This window comes from Homarus americanus, unplaced genomic scaffold (assembly GCF_018991925.1).
Source record: "Homarus americanus isolate GMGI-L3 unplaced genomic scaffold, GMGI_Hamer_2.0 scaffold39155, whole genome shotgun sequence".
Taxonomy (NCBI): domain Eukaryota; kingdom Metazoa; phylum Arthropoda; class Malacostraca; order Decapoda; family Nephropidae; genus Homarus; species Homarus americanus.
In genome coordinates, this window is record NW_024737042.1 from 16,469,908 (window position 1) to 16,493,308 (window position 23,401).

At 39.4% G+C, this 23,401-nt stretch overlaps 2 protein-coding genes across 5 annotated transcripts in view; one reads left to right on the top strand and one right to left on the bottom strand.

The window, feature by feature from the left end:
* Window positions 1-23,401, top strand: part of LOC121872752 (transcription initiation factor TFIID subunit 10-like) — a 164,318-nt gene that overhangs the window by 9,623 nt on the left and 131,294 nt on the right. The window lies entirely within an intron of this gene.
* Window positions 5,399-23,401, bottom strand: part of LOC121872751 (chloride intracellular channel exl-1-like) — a 48,732-nt gene continuing 30,729 nt past the window's right edge. For all 4 annotated transcript variants that reach the window (XM_042375798.1, XM_042375800.1, XM_042375799.1 and 1 more), the window contains exons 2-6: window positions 12,934-13,149; window positions 9,659-9,789; window positions 7,769-7,970; window positions 6,813-6,979; window positions 5,399-5,859 (exon numbers count right to left, since the gene is read on the bottom strand). In XM_042375798.1, coding sequence (XP_042231732.1) covers window positions 5,661-5,859; window positions 6,813-6,979; window positions 7,769-7,970; window positions 9,659-9,789; window positions 12,934-13,113 — 879 coding nt within the window. In that variant the 5' untranslated portion in view covers window positions 13,114-13,149 and the 3' untranslated portion in view covers window positions 5,399-5,660. The remainder of the gene's footprint in view (window positions 5,860-6,812; window positions 6,980-7,768; window positions 7,971-9,658; window positions 9,790-12,933; window positions 13,150-23,401) is intronic.

The window sequence follows — 23,401 nt, forward strand, 5'->3', positions numbered from 1 at the left end:
AGCAAATAAAGCATGCTTCATTTTTCAAAACGAGCAGTTTTAAAGAAAAATAAAGTCAACACTAGACAAAAATGTAAACAAACTGTCTAATACCATGACGAGTCTTGAAATTCCTAAGCCATCCATCACTAAATGTGCACTCTGATTCAATGTTCATTTGCTCCTTAAAAGACTTTGCTTTGGCAATAAGCATCGGCCCAGAAATTGCCATACCTTCTGATCGTTTTAACAAAAACCATTCGTGCAACACTTTATCAAGATTTTTTAATTTGGGCCAATGTAAACTTTTTCTTTCAGCAATTTTAATGTAAGGCTCAGAAGAAGCTGTGAATTCTAGAATTTTATTCTTTGCCTCTTTTATATCATAAATTGTAGACTTTCCAATGTATGTTTCCATTAGAACAGCATTGCTCACATTACATTCTAGTTTCTTAATTATTTCAAGTTTGTCACTCAATTTCAATGTGTTCTTCTTTCTCTTCACACAACGAAGTTTATCTACTTTAGGGGCCATTATTATGGGCTTGTACTCTGTACATGGAAAGAGTAGGACTCAAAATTACATACGTTGTCACAGTTTGATTGCTTGTTTTAAAGTGGCGATCGTGTGGTCGTTTGTTGTCGCTGTGCAGCTGTGGCATTCACTCATGCACACATACACACAAAAGATTTATAGTGCCTCAAATTTTACATTTCAGTTCAAGCTAATTACAAAACTAACAAAATTAGCTACCTATAATTTACAATTACTTTTATTATTAGAATTATGTAAATTAATTTTTTAAAGCAACTCCATTCATTCACATAACCCACAAAAGCCCGCTAAATTTAAAAAGTTTGAGTTTTCGAAAAGTCCGGATTCTCGGGGGGCCCGGATTCCTGGCATCCGGATTTTTGGACTTTTACTGTAATAATTTTTATGAAATTTATCATACAGTGAAACCTGAGTCTATTTAACAGACTATATGGAGAGGATTGTCCATCGTGTCTAGGGTCCCTTAGGTTTGAAACCTCCATTTAATGAACTACATATAGGTGAAAAGTCTATTGTATCGAGGATCTGTTAGATGTGAAACCCTCCATATCACAGATTATATGGAGAGAGAAGTCTGTTATGTGGAAGTTTCACTGTATTATTACTCAAGTTGGATTTGGAATAGAACATAATTTTGCTGTACAGTTCATACTGTTGATTATGAGACGGATTTCAAGCACTTGGGTCCAGTATTTATTTTTAAGATTAAGAGGCCGCATCTGACGGCATCATTTACTTTCACTGAGTTCTAGTGTTGGCGGTGGTTCCTTTATCAATAAATGGACCCAGCTTAGCTCTCATTAGACTCGAGAGAGCCTTTGGTGCTCAGAATATAACACTTGTACAAAAGGAAATAATATCTTAACACTTTACACACCTTCGGTAGTTCATTGTATCTAAAGGATAATGTAAAACCATTCCAAGTATACATTCATACTGTTCTACTGCATATATCTTTGAAAAGCTTTATTAATTATAGTTACAGCATTTTACATAACAAATTTATTGAAAACAGCACTACAGTGAAACCTCTATTTAATGAATTACTGTACATATGGAAAGAAAAGTTCGTTATATTGAGGGATCGTTAAATGTGAAACCTCCATCTAACAATTACATAGAGATGAAAGTCCGTTATATGGAGGTTTCACTGTACTGCCCAAAGTACTGGCTATCTCACAGCGTCAGAATCTGGTGCCGTTGCTCTCAGAACCTGATCCATACTGGTACATATAGGTACAGTACAGCACAGTACACTACAGTGTACTGTACTGTACTGTACTAAGGAAATATTCTCGTACAGAATTTATCATGTACAGTGTATATATCCAGTGATGTTTTTACAGTTTTACAGTAATTCAGTTCAGCTTTTTTTAAATTCCATTTTTGAAAAATCGGAGTTCAAATGTACAGTCACTCAAAAAACTATCTTTGCAAAATTGTGTTGAGAAAATATAAGACAGCTGATGACAGATTTTGACAACCTTACCGAGTCAACCAGGGACCACAGTGTTCATTCTATAATTTATCAATACACCCTCCCCCTCCCCTCAAGTAATGATAGTTTTTGAGTGACTGTGCATTATTTATCTGCAGGTTGTTAAATATGTTTTATATGATGTTTGAAAAAATTCATAATTTTTTAACATTGCATACCGTAGTGTTTCTGTGATAAGGTTTGTTTGTTTGTTCAGCGGATAGGTTGTTTTACCTGGATGGGTTGCTGTAGAAGGCTTAAGGTGGATATTGTGAATAATATGACAAATCTTCCTATGTGACATCCTCTTAACCCTTAACTGGCAGCAGCTAAGAATTCCCTAGGTACTTCACCTCCGTAGAAATAGAATGGGAAACGTCCACCGATATTGACAGCCATTGTAAGGGTTAAGGAATATTATTTCTTACTAGTGAGGTTTTCTGAGTAATCCATTTTAAAAGTTGTGGACTTGACTAAGCAGATACAAGGTGTAATTTTGACACTAAAGTTTATTGACCAGTTCATTTTTATTAACCCTGTGAGTCCTGAAGGGTTAAATGATAGTCCTCAAAGAGTTACATCCTTATCAAGGGGTTAAATCTTAAGTCATAAGGTTTAAGGATAGTCCTCAAAGGGTTGAATCATCATCGTCAAAGGGTCAAACCATCGTCATCAAAGGGCTAAAGATAATAGAAAAACAAAACATTATCCTCACCCTGAACTGTTATATGTCAGAAAGGGTTATTGATGAACTGATATACAGTACAGTTAAGTATATTGTACTACTGTACAGGGTGTCTCAAAGGAATGTATACATGCTGTATTGCCTAACATATTTTTGTGGAGATTCATGTACAGGGTGTTACAACAAGAACATTGTCCTCTCTTGTAGGAACCTCGCACATCAACAAGCAAGGACAAAATTGCTGTTGTATGTAATAAAAGCATTCACACGATCTCCAGAAAAATCGGTATGGTAGTGCTTATGTATTTTTCTGAGACACCCTGTATGTTATCTTTGTTTAGAAAATACTGGACCAGTCTACATGTACAGTCAACTGCTAAAGTCCGTTTGCTTCTCCCCCTGACCCATGAACCCCGAGATTCAAATTCGTGAACACAAATCAGTAGACTGATACATTTTTCTGTCCACAATTGCTTTGGATTCACAAATCTGAATTTTGGGGTTCTTGGTTCAGGAGGAGAGGCAAACAGACTTTAGTAGTTGACTGTACAGTAGTTCATTATGTTGTGTTGAAGCAATGTTTAAATGTGAACAATGTCATGTCAAAAGAGAAAATTAGAATGCTTGGTCTCTACTGTAATCTGTGACAGACAAATTATACCCAGTTTTGCATTGTGGTATGTACAGTTGTGAGATAAGGATGAGAGTTAAGTACTTGTGAATCTGCCAGGTAAAGTCAGATGTTTATACTGTAGTTCCATATCTTTTCATGGTTGAAATTATCATGGCCATTCACTTATAAAATCTGTTTATAATTATCAAGTTTCTAAGGTACTTAAAAGCTTGCTTACAACTAATTGAAGATTCAGTCATGAATACAGTCTTTACAGTCTGTAGTTTCATGGTTGTTATAGGCTACAGTACAATACAGTATTACCATCATTATAGAAACTCGTGATATAAGAGATGAACAATTTATAAACACATACAATGCAGTTTTTTCCTTATTCAAATTACATTATGTATAACTATTATCCTTCTTAGTGGCTTTCTTAAATAGCTACAGTACTGATAACATGTTAATTTTATAGAAACACTATACCTGTGCAGATACATTATCACACTTGCAATATTAACTTTAATACCTGTACAGGGGTCCTCGACTTATGAACGCTCGCCGATACGAATGAGGTTAAACTTTTAAAGTTACACTATATTATTTACCTGATGACTTATTTCTTACTTTTATTTACTGTATTTTGTCATTCTATTTCTTCTTTTGTTTTAAATTAAATGAAACATATATATATATATATATATATATATATATATATATATATATATATATATATATATATATATATATATATATATATATATATATATATATATATATATATATATATATATATATATATATATATATATATATATATATATATATATATATATATATATATATATATATATATATATATATATATATATATATATATACAAGTAAATCACTGTAGTGGCGTGATCAGGTATATGCTGATAACCACAAGGAAAGAAGAACACACGAAGTTCCTAAGCGCTGTAATTCACATTCAGGGGTGAGTACAGACTAGTCTGTACTCACCAGCTCAGCGAAAATTGCCTAAAGTCAACAAAAAAGGTAGTAAAGTACACTTACTTTGAGGTGTGTATGTAGAAGGCTCCTGGATGATGATGGGAATTAGAATGGGGGTGGAGGAGAAGGGAGAAGAGAAGGCATTGGGTTGGAAGAGAAGTCACCCCATGGTGCCATTTCACCCATAAAATTTTAGTTCACTTGGTGTAATTAAAGATTATTTTCTTTAAATCAACACTGCACTGCATTATATATTGTCAGTATGTAATATAAATTTCAAAATGACCAATAATTTGACTGGAAACAGAAAAAAAGCATTTATGTTGAAGAGAGTTTGAAGCAAGATGTTACCTCCAGTGAAAAGACACAGAGACTGATGCTTGTATGGCGTGTTGACAGGCTGTTTGGCACGCTAAACACTAGTTTCCCTGTACTTAAATTAGGTTAAATAATTGTTAAAATGACTAAAATTTTAATATATGGCTTTTAAAATTATTGAATACTCGTAGTACAAACTTCTTGATATTTACTAAAATAGTAAGGAATTTAAGCCCTAGAATCGATTACTGTATATTGGCGGACTAATATGACAGCTAGTGTGCAAGCGAAAACATGTGGAGGGGCGCTCGTAAGGAATTCGTTAATCGAGGGAATGCTCGTTAACTGAAGTTAAGAATCTTATGGAAGGTAATTCGTTAACCGAAATTTCGTTAACCGAGGCGCTCATTAACCGAGGGATCACTGTAGTAGGATTTTAAACATTGTTCTGTAAGGAAGGTATGCACATAGCATATGTTCCGACTTACATACACATCCGACTTAAGACGTCCTCAGGAACGGAACCCGTTCGTAACCTGGGGACCCCCTGTACTGTATATAATATAGCACTACCCTTACCCTCTGCATAACATAATTTACACGAGAGATTAAAACTAAGCACCATATTGGCTGCAAAGCGTTATAAGTCATTTATGTTTTTGTCAACACTTGGTAAGACGGAATATTTTGCAACAAATATGTACCGATTGTCAAAGGATTGGACTTGTTCGAAGATGCTTACTAATTTCTGGGAAGAGTAAAAGTTGTACAGTATAGTATAGCATTGTTTAGCCAGCAGAGCAGAGAAAATATCACAAGTTCATACTGAGGATTGCATCACTGTGTTCAATTGTTCATACATTCCTATCACTTTATACATACTTTTTTGCCTTAAACTTTGATGTTTTTCTAGAAAGAAGTTGTATTCAAATAAAGTGTCAATAAAAGTACTGTACAGTAGTACTATATGTAGCTCAACACATATTTATTCTAGCTAAAGTGTATGCACTAACTAATTAATCTTGTGAAAAGTTTACTCATCTACAACTGTTACAACTGAAGCACGAACAGGTACATCAAATGAATACTTTGGCTTCTCTTTAGCAATGACTGAGTGCTTTTTATGGGATAGTTTAGGAGTCTCTGGTCGATCGTGCCAGTGGAGAATAATTTCTTGGTCACATGGGCAGGTTCGTACAAACACCTGGTGTGTGTATGCAGCATGAAGGTACCTGGTGGAGACACAGGTTGAGATAGGGTTTACTTTTACGGTACAGTATGGTATTAATCTTTACAAGAACATCTTTATACAGTACTGTAGACAGTACTATATTCTTGTTAAAACCTTTTAGAACAAAGAAAGTTCAATTAAATAAGTAATACTTGTACAGGTACTGTAATTGCCATATACTGCACTGTACTGTGGTTCTGTCTGGCTTTATGACTTGTCACTTCCCAGGTTTTTTGTGCTTGAGTTATTCAAGGGGAGTCGGCTGACCTTTGTTTTAGTCTCAGCTGCTGCCAAATTTGGCATTTGTGTACAGTATAGCCGACATTATACACAAACTGTCTCTCATTGGTTTTCATGATTGTCTTTGTCTCTGGGATAGGATAAGTTACTCATTTACCACACATCTTATGACAGACAGGCCATAGTGTTTCCAAGATTCCTTTTTAAAGGCTCTTAAGTTTCATCTGGAAGGCTTGAGTAATTCACCAGCCACCAACAGTGTGGAGGTTTATGCACATCCAATACAGTAGTCTTGACAAGATCTTGGTCATAAAATGAGAATTCTGGAGCAATCCTTCATTTGTCAAGCACCATTTTTGTGCAGTACAATATTAAGGATATGCAGTATTTACACAAGGGGGGATTATTCTGAAATTACCAGAGGAATTGCTTTGTGGCTTACTTTAAAACATTAATCCATTATTTGTGGTTTTGAATAATTTGAATGAATGGCTGGCTTCCAATAATTGTACTGTATACCTTGTATATATAGTACAGTACTATATGGTATGCATTTCTTATGATGAAAAGTGAACTTTTGAAATTCAGAAGACTGATACAGTAGTTTGTTCATGGAAATAATAAAAATGTCTGTATATAAAATATAATCTAGTCTTGACTTAGTCTTGGCTGGATGTAGCTAAAAGAGGTGAAACACAGTAAAAGGTCACTCACCTCCAGAAGCCTCGTAGGTAGGTGGGAATATCATAATCTTTAAGAGCTTTAGAAGCTACTCGAAGATGCTGCAGTTTTGGGAGGACCTCACAGTCCAGGTGTGTTAGATGGTCGCTGCACATGTACTGTATGGAGTCCTCATGAAGGTGGTCATCTTCATCTCCATTCTGTCAGCAGAGAATGTCATTAGCCAGCTGTGTGAATGCTGAACCGGTCTTTACTGAGAAAGTGTTTACTCAGTCACTCGCACATCATTATCATCAACTTCGTCATTTTATGGCCATTTTCCCGCGTTTGTTGTCTGGGTTAGCTGTCGGAGAACTTTTTGGCCAACCTTTGCTGATACAACTTATAATCATTTCTTGGTCTCCCTTTTTTACTTCCTGTGAAATATCTTGTGTGTAGACATATAGTACAATATGTACACATCTGCCTGTGTGCATTATATCTTCATAAGTGTAGATACATGTGTGCATAGTTACAGTGAAACTTTAACTGAAGCAACATGACTGATTTTAATTAAACTTAATATGACATTCAGCTTCAGAATATACAAACACTAGTTAATGGTTTTGTGCCATTTTCTGTCCCAGATTACTTCCATGAATCTATAAAAAAAATACTGTACACCTTAATATACAGCATTAATGTGATTACATCAATGCCTATGAAGGGCCACTGTATAGATTATATTTAATAAGCTTAAGAATATTTTTTTATTTATACATAGTATTTACCGATAAGAGCATTTTTAATAGCATAAATAGGACAAATACTGTACAAGAATAGATGAAGTAATTTTGTGCTCAAATTGCTGTAGGAATAATGCTGTCAGCTCCCTTTGCATACTGTACTGTATTTTATCTGACTTTCCAGACTGTACATATAATACTGGTGAAAGTTACCTGATGCCTGTACAGTACCGTACCAGGAAAAGGTTAAATCAAAACATTTACCTCATGATTGGTGTCACCATTGGTAAGGCCATTTGTGATGGAAGTACATTTTTCCAAGAAATGATTGAGTTTTTGTAGTGCTTGGTCGAGTTTTGAAGGATCTTGGTTGACCGCCTTAATGTAGAAACAGAACTTTGAGAAGAAGTCCTTGGTGGCGAGGTCGGCGTCTGGGTTGTTGTACTCCAGACCACCTCCGGGAAACCTGTTAAATTTAGTACAATAAAAATATTTTCTGTAAGAATGATATGGGGTGAATATATTTTGACCATGCTGTATACTGGAACCTGAGACTTTTGAAGCAAATTTGTGCACTCAATTACCTAGGTAGGCATATTGTTCCTCGTTGTTTAGAAGCCCTGGATGTTGGTGGTACGTATAGCTGTAATGTGTGTATCTCTCATCATTGTGTCCTGAGTGCAATCCTCAGCATTTGACAGAGGCAGGATGTGCATTAGCTATCCAATGTGACCCGACCAAACATTGTAGGTTTTTTCTAACACTGGACAATAAAGGTCATGACAAAGTCCAGACCAACTGCCTGAATGGCTAGGACAGTAAACTGATAAATGGTGAAGTTATAAGTAAAAGATAATGCTACTGTGTATGTATTGTAGCTGTTTGGTAATGCCAGTAAGGTAAACATGAGTTATAACAGGAATACAATCAACTTTTTACGAAATTCAGGAAATTTCATAGCAATTTAGCAATAGATACAAGAATATAATAACCATATCATAATCATGGTTGCCCCTCGTGTAACGAGGATGGCCAGTTCAAGGGCCACCTAGGTGTGAATTTCTTTAAGGTGTAGAAGCTGTTGCCAACACAACAACCACACCCTGAGTTAACTTACATGACCCAGTGTCAAGGAATAGTCCGAAAAGACCGGACAACTCGCCAACTGCACTGGCTAACCATTACCCCGGAACACGATCCGCAAATCGATTAACATCCAGGTTCCCAATTACTGCTGGGTAGACAGAGGCAAATGGCGTAAAGAAACTTGCCCATAGTTTCATCATGTGCGGGGATCGAACCTGGGTCCGCTCGCTTGCGAGGCGAGCATGCTGACTATTACATCACAAGTTGCCATATGAGAATAATAGTGAATGGTTTAACCTATTATTTTAAGATATGGATATTTAGCCGAGTCAGTTAGCTCTATGAATGCCAGTCCTAACAGACGAGAACTTCATAACCAGCCTTCATCACTGAACAGGTATACCCCATAAACGTTCCCTTAACCATCGCTTTGCATAACTGACGATTATATATTTGGGAAATAGCTACCCCGCATGTTTAGCTTACTAGCCCATTGATCCAACATTTGGAAGAGAAACGGCAGAGTACTTTTAAGTTTGGTCCGGTGATGTGGTGCAAGTTCTTGCCATTAGTATGCAAATTTGTATGTTGTGAATTCTCATGACTCTACAGTGTGTATATTGTTAATATCTCTCTTCTTACTCTTCTTTTTTCTCCCTTTCTTCTCTTATCTTTTTTCTCCCCTCGAGGGAGGAATGACGACTCAACACTTGTGAATAACAGTCTCAGTTTATGCTTACATTCTTTAATTAATTCTTAATATGCTTGCTTTATACTGTATACAGTATATGTCTGCTTTTTTTTCTGCTTGACAATCTGAATGACTGAGATATATCAAGGGTAGATGGGAGTTTTTGGGAGGTGGCTGGTCCCTAACCTTCTGAATTAATTATATTCTTACTGGATTTATTGCTTTGAAAACCGTTGATTGTCTGTCCATTGACTATTTGCAGTGTGCATATGGGTCTGTTATTTAGGTTCACCTCCACTGCAGCCTGTAATCAATTATTGGTCACTCATGTTTATATACGAGATTTGAAGTACCTGTACTGTACATGTAGAACTTACTTGGTGTCGAGGTACTGAATGATATCGTCCAATGCGTCATAACCATCATCACCGTGAATAAGAGCTGGAACATGCTTGAGGCCCAGGGCTTTAAATTCTGGTGGAGGCTTGGCTGGATTTACTGTAATTACCTGAAAAACAATGAGTGTATATAAATTTAATTTAGAGAATAGAGTTTCTGATTGACTAGATATTAAAAATACAGTACATTATGAAGCAGTACAGTAGTGTGGAAAATACTGTATAATAGTAAAAAAGTACATAGATGATAATGATTAAGTATGAGAATAACAATAATAATGAAGAAAATGTAAAAAAATCGGTTGAGAGCAGATTGCATACAGCTCAGTGAATATTAAGTTTAGGCAATGTAGCACTGTACTGTGTCATCTTCTTTTCCCCCATCTTAAGTCGGGTACCAGTTCACAGCTGGGTTACCTGGGGGAGCACTGGGCACAAATCAACAACCTTGAGAACAAGCGGCAAGTGTAGCTACACTAGGGGGCAGGGAAAAAACACTTTTATTTGAGTTGCAGGCTGCACTTTTCAGGCATCGTTTGTATGGCTGTAACAAACACCTGTGCAAAATTTCATGCCATTTCATGCATACTTACCCTGCCGCATCGCGAACGACTTTTTGTCAACTTTTAGTGTATACCAAAAATTAGGTGTCATTTAATGTTTTCCAGGATAATGATAAATTTTACATGGGTGACATCGATTTAATTCACATGTTATTTTACAGGTACACCGTATAGAAAATCATTACAAGTTCATATTGAAATTCTTTTTTGTGCGGAACCTTGGCATCATTTTCCTAGACAATAATCTTTGCCTAATATATCCATCTCTCGATTCGTATCCCGTCACTTCAGTGCAAGCTTCAGTCATCACTTTTATGCCTCTCTCGACCGCCTGAGTGCTGTTTGGCCACTTGGGCACCACTAATGGTGTCTCAAGAATGTCATTAACCTGTAGATTTGACAGAGAAGCAATGTAAGGAGGCTCAGTCTTGAGTTCATTCCTCCAGTTAATCATGGAATGATAGTTTTTTGCTTGCCACTTTAGTTTCGGAGTCACCACCTTTCTCATGTTGACTACAGGAGGCACATCCTCATTCCCATCTCCATCTTTACCCTCCTCATCAGTATAGTTTAACAAATTCTCGTCAACAGCAGCATCAGAATCTTCCTCCTCCTCTTCAGATCTGCCAGTGCATTCTTCCTTTTGCTGATTCTCCTCTCTAATTTTTCTTATCATTGAGACAGCTTTTTCTCTAACAGTCATGTCCTCATCTGCACACATACCAAGAAGAAGTTGATCTGTGTGGGCGAAGTATGCATTTCTCTGGACAGCCTTCTTCACTATCGTCTCCTCCTCACTATTCAGGTGTTTCATATATAGCAGGGACTGGAATACGTTCCTTGAGCCGTGTGTTACGTAAGGGTGTATCTTGATGTAAAACCACATTGGAGCACTGAACTTTATTATTGTAATGACAATTCTTTTCAACTCATGGCTGGGTCTTGATGTTGCTACATACAGCCTGAGGATTCTACTCCATAAGGTGTTCCACCTTGACACACAGGGAGGACCTGGCTCAATAGCAGCCAAGTCATCTTCAACAACACCTGTGATAACTCCTTTACAAATCCTATACAGGTATTTCTGATCCCAGGACAGATCTTTCTCCACTTCATCATTAAACACAGGGAAATCAGGGAAACTGACTGGCTGGAAGGCGACAACTGGAAGCTCAGACAAAGACTCCTTGATCTGCTTTCCAATGGGACCACGCCAATGCTCAGGACCACTTGGTTTACCATCATAGTGATAAAAAACTGCGCGGAAAGGCAGCTCATTTCCGTGAAGCTGACATATGAAATAATGGAGCGGGTGACCAAGTAACATTTCAAGATGATGAATGACTCCATTTTCTGATCCTACATTTACATTGGTTCCATCACAACCAACACACACAATGGGCTGCTGGGTTAGATTTTTCTCCACCAGAAACTCGTGAATAGTTTTGGCAATCTGCTTTCCGTGTCCAGTCTTGGGAGTCACATGTGTGAGATATTCATTGCCAGGCTCAACCATGATGACATAATGATCTTTCACCATCATCCTCGAACTCCATTTCTCGGTCTTCTCATTCTTTATCATCACACGAGTGGCGGTCTTCTTACCATCAAAATAGAGTGACGTCAAATTATCTAAACTAGCCATCTCAATTTCTTGCCTCTTAAATCGGTATTTTTGTCTCGCATCCCGCAGCTTATGTGGTCCAATAACCTGACTCTTGTCATCCTTTGTGATAATGCCATAGTCAGTTAAGGTGGCAGTAGCAATGGCAGCTCCAGCATAATCACTAATCAAGTATCGGTCACAAGCGGCAGCCAGTGTAGGGAGTCTTGTCCGGTTCTGTGAACTGGTGTCTGTCAGAGCCCTTGGATCAGGGACAAAATCAGCATCAGTATTGACGAGAGGAATATCTCTTGAATCATCTGAATTATCCTCAACATAAGGAATATCTCCAGCTACCAGATATCTATGTTTTTGCTCAAGCTGTCTCCTAACTCTGTCCGCATCATGCTTCTCTCTTGCCGTCACTCTGTCCCACATCTTCGTCACTTTCATGTCAACCCCTGCAATCTTCATCTTCCTATCACCTCGCTGGTCAAGGAGAAACTGCACCTCACGTTTGGGAACTTTTATAACACAATTACATGCCAGGTGATATCCGTCACACTCCTTAACTATGCACCTCACATCCTGACAGGAGGCAAGGGGACAATAACAGCTACAGATATCAAACAACTCTTTCATTTCTACCTGAAATGCAGCTTTTTTGCCTACATTCTTGTTCTTATTTAGTTCAATTCCTCTACTGTACAATTTTCTCAACCTTTCCTCAATATTTTTTTGGTTGATAAACACTGAACAGAACATTGCACCGCCACAGTGGCTGTTTGGCTAGTACTGTAGGTAAATTTAAATATTTCAGTAGAAAATGCGGCAGACTAAACCTCGACATATCAGCTTCAAATTTGGCATGGAGTCTTAGATATGTATAAGGAACAATGCCTGAAGAGTGCAGCTTTGAGCAAAATTTCACTGCCCCCTAAGCTACACCTCAAATTGTAATGATATATTAAGTACAGTACTGCATAATGATTACTGTATAGGCAAAGTAATAATAATGATGATACAGTAATAAAAATAAATATTTAAAATATATAATACTAACAATAATAATAGAAATATACACTCACCTTGAATCTGAGGATGTTATATTGTGACTTGATAAGGAGGACCATGAAAACTCTCTGGCAGAAAGGACACGCCCCCATCCTCTCGCCATCCACTCCGGCCTTCACGTACACAGTAACTTCCTCCTTATCTCCTGCCGCGGCTCCTGCTACCACCGCTGGTGGCTGGCCCACACTGCCCATAGCCACCTGCTACTGTACTGTTACTGCTCCCAACTTCTGAAAAAAAAAAAAAAAAAAAATAAGTTCAGTATTTTTACCCTTTGTTTATCATTTAAAATACAATAAATATACTGTACGTGTATATAATTCCTATTAAATAAATTCGTCAATTAGTGCGGATAGGTTAAATTTTTCTTCAGTTGTGACTTTGACAACTTATTATTTTTTCAATACCATGTAACTCATCCTTGAAATATTATAATTTTCATTTCTTCTTCCCGTTTAGTGAATATGTTGTATAATAAAGCCATTTTTCTTGTTAATGCTTTGTTGTTTTCCCTTTTTTAATTTCCTCATTTCACTTCTTTTGTATACAGTACATTGTTCATTTGTCTATGTATCTACCTTGTTTACGTAACAAAAAATATGATACGGCGGATAATGTTACGAACCCCATTCGGTAAAATTGAAGATTACAGCAACCAAAGAATGTGATACTTTTTTTTCTGATGGTTTTGATGCGATTGATTCAAATCTGACTTTCGGTTTTATTGGAATCACTCGTTTTGGATTTAAAACAATAATGGGGGGAAAGCGTGGGAATTCGGGGTTCTGGGTGGGGGAGAGCCAAAATGAGTGATTTGTGGTAGAGTCAAATTCCAAAATTATCCGATTCGCAACAAGATAATATCGGAACACAATACGCAACAGAAATTATTTTATTTACAAAAAAATAGTAAAAATAATAGTTTTATCGATTGCGTGTTCTGAATTCCCGGTACTCTGTGATTGCTAACTTATACAATGCAGGGGGCCCCCAAAATTCGCAGGGGTAAGGTTCTCAAAATGGCCGCAAATAATGTTTGCGGACTGAGGTGGGGGGGGTTATATTTTTACTTGTGTTCAAAGAAATGTATATTCCCATTATGTGTTTGCCCTTAGGACAATTATTTTGTTTACCTGTACTATTGTATATATGTCTACACACACACACAAAACACATACAAATAAATAATAATTGGAAAATACCCTCACAAATAATCAGAAACAAATTTATTAAACATGTGACGGTATACCCTCAAGTCCTTGCTTTATTAAAAAGTGCTGTAATAGAGTACGGACTTGAGGGTAGACTGTTGCATTTTTAATAAAATTGTTTCTGATTATTTATGAGAGTATTTTCCCATCATGATTTATTTGTATGTGTTTTGTGTGTGTCTACATACACACACATATTTACAATACAGGTAAAGGAAATTACTGTCTCTAGAACCAATGGCTCCTTGTTCCAGCTGTGAAAATGCCGGCAACTTTAAAACTACCCACAGACATTCTTGGGTACATCCAGGGTGTCATCCTCGAATAACTGAGAACCGCATAGTAAAAATCCGCAAACTTGGGGGGGGGGGGCGCCCTGTATAACCAAACTATACCTTACCTAACCCACTAGATGGGGGCTCTGCCCCCAAACCCATTGTAATAACCCAGAGTCGCGTGGTCAGCCTGCACGAGAATATAAATAGCCGTTACAGTATTTTTTCCCCTTATTCTGAGCCAGGGTCGGAGTCTGAGTCAGAGACCAGAATGTGTCATGGGTTCCTCTGTTCTTGCAACGATTGTGGAGGGTACAGGAGGGCAACTTGTTGGAAGAAGGCGTGGTGCAAATTCCCGGTATATTTCTTTATGAAGAGATATCTCGCTAAATACTGAGTGAAGTACAGTACACTATATGGGACGATTGCCTGGTCATTTTACCCACTTTTTAACGTTCTTCTACAGGCATTCAATGTCTTGTGTGTATATGTCGTGGTCTCCAGGGTCGATGAAGTTCTCAGAATGATTTATCACTCGATGAGTGTAGCCTTTGGCCTTTAGGGTGAGGTAAGCGCCCCAACCGTAACACATAATTTGAGTTACAGCGTAGGGGCAACAGGTGCTCTGATTTTATTGTTTTTAAAATTCAATAACTTCCTCATTATTAATTTGCGATGGAAGTGTAATATAAGAAAATGATCATAGAAAAAATAGTTCTATCGATTGAGTGTAGTGAATTTCTGGAATTCTGTGATTGCTGTTTACTTCAATATTATCCCCCTTTTGCAGTTTCCCAGTGTCTACCACTATTACCAGCAGGCAGGTCGTATATAAAGAAGCAATAGATATATCAGAAGTGTTGTCGAATTTCCACTAGCTGTCCTGCCAGTCTCCGGTGATTTCCCAACGATCAGTATCAGTGTACAGACAAAACAACTGCCAGGTAGATTTCTACCAGGTCACAGAAACACACTTGTGAACTGTAGTCTTCTTTGATAACCATTAAATCTTCACAAAACTGTTCACAGGGTATGTCTTCATAACTGGGCTTCTCACTTCGAATATATACAGTCAGCACACTACCAGTGTACAATTCCTTAGTCTTTTCACTTTACAGTATATCGCTCACAACAATTCCACAATGCTTGAATGCCAAATATCTTGAGCTGTCACTATACTTGTACATCACTCCTTCCTAGGCAGCTCTATGTGCTTATATGCCTCTTTTTCAGATGTCTAGAGCATTCTATTGCCATCTAGGCGTAGCAGGTCAGAACGAGATACGCCCAGAAAGCTCTAGAATGATCAAGGCTTACAATACACAAGTAAATCATAGCAAAGGTGATGCAATACATTCTAGAAAATTTTACATCAATATATACAAGAAAATCTCCCAAAACTTGCCAAAATAACTGCTGCTTGGAATAGAAAATAATCAAAACACCTAGTTCACAAAAATTATAATACCCCTGTACTAAATTATGCCTCGGCATAACAATATATTGTATGAATTACTTTGTACTGATTAATAACTTGTGTGGTCTGATTATTGATCTCACAAAGTCCATAAACAGTAAGATAATTTTTTTCTCTTTTGTCTTATCAGTGTTACCATTAAGGAACCAGACCCAGACCTTTAAGTTGTATGGTGGTGTTATCAACTGATCACAAGGGCCGATAGCGGTACAACAGAGCAGTTTCTCGAGTAATTCATCGCCTTTAAATTTTTTACTTGTTTGTAGAAAGTGTCAGGTGTGGTCGATTAATCTTTTTCTTGAGTGTGTGTGTGTCAACTGATAACCACACTGCCACACATCTTGACAACTAAGATGCTATAACTGTTTTATAAATTTTATCATTGTTACTTCTTTCACCTGCTAGTGTTGTAAATTTCGATGTGTTATGTGTGGAAATAAAACATTTTGTAGTACGTGTATACTGTCAGCCCTTGTATTGGAAGGTCCTGCAGGTATTGTCAACAGCCCAGCAGGTTAAGTCAATGATAATGACGTCATACATACAGGCCCCACATACACACAGGCCCCACATACACACATTGACTGTAAGCTTGAGGGGCCGCTGTCGGGCCACACTCATCACGATATGGTTTTTTCAGCTTCTATATATATGCACAGGAGATGTGTTAGAAGTGGATCATTACATCAGTTTTTGGAGTCGTGAAAACTGTTTGTGTTTTATATACAGTACTGTATAGTGCCAACAAAACTAGCCTTTGATGTGTTTTACAGACACACACACACACACACACCCACACACACACACACACACACACACACACACACACACACACACACACACACTCTCACTCACTCACTCACTCACTCACTCACTCACTCACTCACTCACTCACTCACTCACTTACTTTTCTCGTTATGTATACTTCACCCTCCTGTACAAGCGACCTTATTCATAGACAACACCGGTGGCAGGTTTGAGTCAAGGATTCTGGTTTGGGTGCTTGCCCTTTCCCTGCCCCTCACCTCCTAAGGGGCATCTATAGTTTTCCTCCTCCTCCTACCTTCCTCAAGTAGCATAAAATCCCGAGAATGGTGAGAGTATGAGGCGGCATGTATATGCTGCTTGTGAACGTCCTTGAAATATTGCGTTTGTGTATCAAGTAAACGACGGGGATGGTGGAAACTCGTGCAATTGGTTGTACTGTACAGTGTATACATGTATTGTCCCTCCCCAGTCGTTGCTACACTTCCACCACTGGGATCAGGAAAAGGGAGAGCCAAGATGTGTGGTTGCAGCCTGCCTCACCACATAGATCAACTCACGCTCAGCCATCATCCAGCTCTCATACCTCTCGTCATCATCAAAACCCCTCTTCCCCTAAAAGTTCTATGGCGATGGACGAGTGGCGACGGGGACAGGCAGAGATGACTGTCGGGAGTCTCTAGTCACAACTCTGCACTTGGGTAGCACAGATAAGATGGTCGTTTATGAACTGGGATCTAGGCAGCAGTGCAATCCGGTCACGGTCATGTCTGTGCGACCGAGCAGCCCTTTCGAGGAGCCACTCTGCTCATCCCACATGGGAAGGGGGCTAGAAAAGGTGCCCTAAACATAGCCTGCCTAAAAAAAAAAAACCTGACTGGGCAACCGCACCCATTAAGGTCATCCTTATGCAGTCGAAAACACAATCAAAATCACAGATCCAAACAAAAACAAATTATACAACCTCCTATGGTTGCTGCATGGAATGTCAGGACCCTTCGGGATACTGGCACAAATGAGCATCCTAAAAGAAGAACCGAACTTGTGGCAAAAGAGCTGGGTGGGTATAACATTGACAAAGCCATTAGTGAGTCCCGGCTCCCAGACAAGGGTCAACTCACAGAACGGTGGTCTGGCTTTGCCATCCGCCAAAGCATCCTACACAGGCTAACTGAAATGCCTATTGGGATCAACGAGCGCTTCATTACGCTCCGAGTCCCACTGAATCACTCACGTCATGCCATTTTCATCAGTGCGTACGCCCCAACACTGGATGCAGAGGACGACATAAAGGAGGCCTTTTACGCCGACCATGACAGTGCTAACCTCTATCCCCAGAGAAGATAAGGTTGTGCTCCTCGGTGACTTCAATGCCAGAGTTGGCAGAGATGCTCACATTTGGCAGGGAACAATAGGGAAAAATGGACTAGGCAAGTGTAATCCCAACGGCCTACTCCTCCTCAGCAAGTGTGCTGCACACCTCACTATCACCAATAGCTTGTTTAGGCAGGCTGACAAGTTCAAGGGTTCGTGGCAACACCCACGATCCAAACACTGGCATCTCATTGACTACATCATTGTCAAAGGAAGTGATCGCCGAGATGTCCTCATCACCCGTGCCATGTGTGGCTCAGACCACTGCGACACTGATCATCGGTGTGTCAGGGCCAGGCTCTCACTTCACGTCGCCCCAAAATGGCGAAGGCAGCAAGCCTCCAGAAGAAGCTTTAACACTAAGCGGCTAGAGGATCCAGTGGTAGCACATGCTTTCAGAGAGCAGCTCGAGCGTGGGCTGATAAACACCCCAACAACAAACAACTTAAATCCCAGTGCCGAATGGGATATTCTCAACACTGTCATGACAAAAACCTGCAGAGAGACCCTCGGCCAGATCGAAAGAATACACCAGGACTGGTTTGATGAAAATGATCCGGCAATCAATGTACTCATCAATGATAAACATGCTGCTTTAACTGACTGGCAGAACAACCCTCAGTCTCGGACCAAAGCCGATACCTTCCACAAGAAGAAAGCTGTGGCCCAGCGGGAACTTCACAATCCCACTAAAACATTGTATGGACCAATCACTCGTGGCGCAGCCCCCCTTTGCTCATCCGACGGTAACGCCATAATTAAAAACAATGAAGTCCTCCTTCAGCTCTGGAAAAAGCACCATCATTCACTGCTCAACCAAACACTGATGTAGATGTCCTGACTACCCGGCAGTTCCCTCAGCATCCAAAGCTGACCCACCTCAGCTATCCTCTATCCCTGGATGAGGTAGCTACTGCCATCAAACATGAAAAATAACAAAGCCTCAGGGCCTAATGGAATACCAGCCGAGGTGTAAAAAGCAGGAGGACCTCTACTTACCAGCTGTCTCCACTCTTTCCTGGAGAATATATGGGAAAAGGAGGAAATTCCTCCCAAGTTCTTAAAGACGCCTCCATCGTCAATATTTATAAGAACAAGGGAGACCGGTCAGACTGTGGCAACTACCATGGGATCTCGTTGCTGTCCGTATCTGGCAAGATTATTGCGTGAGTCCTCCTAAGCAGACTTCTTCCCGAGAGGGAAAACTTCCTCCCAGAATCACAAGTGGCTTTAGACCATCACATGGCACCACTGACAGGATCTTTGTTGCCTGCCAGATACAGGAAAAGTGCAGAGAACAGCTTCGTGACCTGTACATGGCTTTCATCAACCTATCCAAGGCCTTCGACTCGGTCAACAGGGAAACCCTCTGGTGGACCCTCAGCCGTTTTGGCTGCCCCCCCAAATTCATCGCCATTGTGAGGCCAGCCCACGATGGCATGAACGGCAGTGTCCTGCACAGTGGCACTCGGTCTGAGTTCTTCCCCAGCCAAACAGGGGTTAAACAAGGCTGTCTACAGGCACCAACTCTCTTTCCATTTTTTGGGTTGCCTTCCTTACTCGTGCCAGTGCCAATTTAACCGGCAGGGTGGACATCGAGTACCAGATGAAGAGTCTTTTCAACATAAGACGATTTCAGGCAGGAACAAAGGTGTCAGCAGATTCTATTACTGAACTTCAGTATGCAGACGACCTCACCCTTGTTGCTCACACTGAATGTGACCTACAGGAGATCCTGAACACCTACGCAGATTCGTACGCACACTTCGGCCTCGAGGTGAATGTAGGTAAGACTCGGATTCTCTTACTACCTGCCCCTGGTTCAGACACACCTCCATCATCCATCCAGTTTAACGGTATTACCCTCTCTATTGTTACCCACTTTCAGTATCTTGGCTTCCACCTGTCCATAACTGTGGACGTCGATGAAGAGATTCAGCATCGGATCAGATGTGCATCTCAGGCCTTTGGCAGACTCCGAAACCTTGCCTTCAGCTCTAGGGAGCTGAAGTTATCTACAAAGGTACATTTATATCGAGCAGTGGTCCCCCCCACCCTTCTATATGGCAGTGAGACATGGTTCACATACAGGAGGCACCTCAAGGCACTTGGAAACTTTTACCAACGTGGTCTACCAGCCATCCTTCGAGTTCACTGGGAAGACAAGAGAACAAATGCCAGTATTCTTGCTGACACCAACTGTAGGAGCATCGAGGCTACCATTATCCATGAGCAACTATGCTGTACTGGCCATGTTACCCTCATGGACGACATTAGACTGCCAAAGCAGCTACTTTACAGTCACCTTACGAATAGTAATGTGATGCCGGCGGGCAACTGAAAGGGTATAAGGATAGTCTTAAGACAGACCTGAAAAAGTGCCAAATCGACCCCCTCACCTGTGAGACGACTACTCCACATCGTAACGTTTGGAGGAGCACCACACGAGAAGGTGTCAATACTTTCGAGTTAACCCGACTGCAAACCCGAAGCAGACAAGCGCCAACGCCGGAAAGACGACGCCACCCCTCCCGCACTCGATGTAGCCCTTCACATGTGCAACATCTGTGAACAACTCTGCCGGTCCTGTATTGGCGCCTCTAGTCACCTCAAAACTCACCAATGAAGGTGACATCCCTAATAACTCGTATCATTGTTTCGTAGCTGGATGATCGGCATACTCGATTCCGAGTGACAGCAAAGTAGTAGTAGTAGTTGTGTGTGTGTGTGTCGTTATAAGCTGGTAGTCAACGGAAATCGCAATCTATTCATCAGTCAGTCATCCATTTCAATTCAACTGTCGTAAGCCATTTTTAGTGTTTTTACGCCGTTATAATTCTAAAAATGATGCCAGGGGGGCAGGTAAGCCCATCCTCAAAAAACAGGCTGTTGCAATTTTTGTCTTGGTTTCTACTCTACAGCACATTGACAGACTGTGTGATGGAGGGGAGTGATTGAACGTTAATGCACACACTGACACGATGAACCGCATTAAGCTATACATACATACAGTACACGAAGCACAGAAAAAAATATTTTTGCACCACATTTAGTTTATCATGGCGGAGGACTGTTTTTGTGGTACAGTCTGTCAACTATTAACATCCTCGATATCTCAAACATTACTGGAGCTTGCTGTTACTACATTTTCCCAGAATACTCCTTGTACGGTTTTCCAGTAATCCTTTTATACGTTATTAACTTTTACCATCCCAAATTGACGTCAAGGACTTGTTATTATGTTCTGTGATATTAGACAACATTAATTTGCTTAGGTTTGGATGGGCTAGGCTAGGTTTGGTTTATATTAACTATGTATGAGTTTAATTCATACATAATAAAATCGTCTCACGCTTGATTTTGTATCTATGCATGTAGGCCTACTCTAGGTATTTATACCTATGAACTGTATTGATGATATTTTGCTGGCCTTCAAGTCTTTTAGTCCTCAATATTTTGTCATTACCTCGTACCAAAACCTCGTGTCATTTGCTTCTATAATAATAATCTGCTTCTACAATATCCTTCTCTCAAGTATCTTCGTCCCCCTTTGTATTAGCGGGGTTTTGTTAGTAACTTGTGTGATGATAATTGACTTCTTGTCCAACGATATGTGTCCAGGTATCGTACCAGAAATAGCTTATTATTAGTATTATTATTATTTATTATTATTATTATTTAATAATAATAATAATAATAATAATATTATTATTATTATTATTATTATTATTATTATTATTATTATTATTATTATTATTATTATTATTATTATTATTATTATTATTATTATTATTATTATTATTATTATTATTATAATTATTATAATTATTAGTATTATTATTAGTATTATTATTAGTATTAGTACTGAATCATAATGAGTTGTCGAAAGTGAAAAGTGCCAACTAGACGACCTCCTTGTGGAAAAAAAAATTGTCTAAGAGATTACAGTGTGCAGTACATTAAGAACCTTTTTTTTCACAAAGAGAAAAATTGGTCCAAAACAGACTGCTGCGCAGGGAGGAGTGAGGTGCAGGAGAGGATGAAGGGCGGCTTGGGTGTGTGTTGTGTGGACGGTGGTGGTGGTGAAACATTATCCAGTGGCGTCACGAGTCAAGGAGTAGCTGGAACGTTGTCCTTTCCCTGCCCTCACTCACCCACAGTGGGGTAGGTGGGGCACCCACCCCACTCGCACCCCACACCCTCAACCATCCCGCCCACATGTTACTAACACTAAGCCCTGGAACGCCGACGGTCACCCTCGCCCCCGTCCACCCACGGCGCCTGTCCTCTACCATTCCCCACCTCCCACCCACACTCGTCACCTCCACCCATTGTGCGTGCGTGCGTGATGAGGGTGTCCGTGGCTCCACCCGACCACCATGCATTTTACTCAAATTCGGAATTACCCACGTAATAATAATAATTAATGGTTTATTTACGAATGCAGAAGTCATCAGCTGAAAATATACAAAAGACTTAGTTTTTGTTATATACAAAAGGGAAATAAAATAGTGATCAAACGTTATTTGCGAGTTATTGATTTTTACAATGGTTGGGAAGGCGCCGTTGTTTAGCGAGGTGTGTGTGTGTGACCCCTAATTCATTACGAGAACGACAGTCTTGACATAATGCTACGTCGACAATATCTGACTGAAAGAAAATTTCCCTCCCTCCCCAGACTTATGGACTGAATAAATTCACTCAAAGGGCTAAGAAATTTTGTTTTTGGGCGGGTGACTAAGCTATTATTATCATGAAAGAAATGATTCGTTTTAAATTATCTTTTTGTCATTAACTTGGGTTGGTTTTGGAGTGAGTCAGCAGTTCCTATTTTCTCTGATACGTAATAAAAGTGTCGTTAATTTACGGCTATTGTGAGCACCATTTAGGTTTTCTGTACCATTTTTTCACAATCTTTATATAATATTTAAGCGACTTTGTAATACTGGATAATATATTTTATAAATTAATAAAGAAAGAAAAGACCGATTGTTGGTTTGTGGAGAAAATAATGATAAATTAATATACTGTACTGTACTGTGCACGGTCTAACAATTTTAATTATTCAACGCTTTTTCTTGACTTCAGTTCTGTTTCCAACGCCTCCTGATGTCACTTACACGATGTCACTTCTTTCGGCGTCTTATATACACCACTTTTTTCAACGCTCCACTTAAACCATGATTTACACGCCACTTTTCAACGTTCTATTTACACCATGATTTACAGGACGTCACTTAACAGCGCTCCATTTCATGGTTTACATGACGTCACTTCAAGGCTTCATTTACACGCACAGAGTAGAGTTGATAAATTCAATGGCATTCGTATTTTTGCACTGCTCGCTGGACACTGCCAGGGAGGATGGCACTGTCACAAT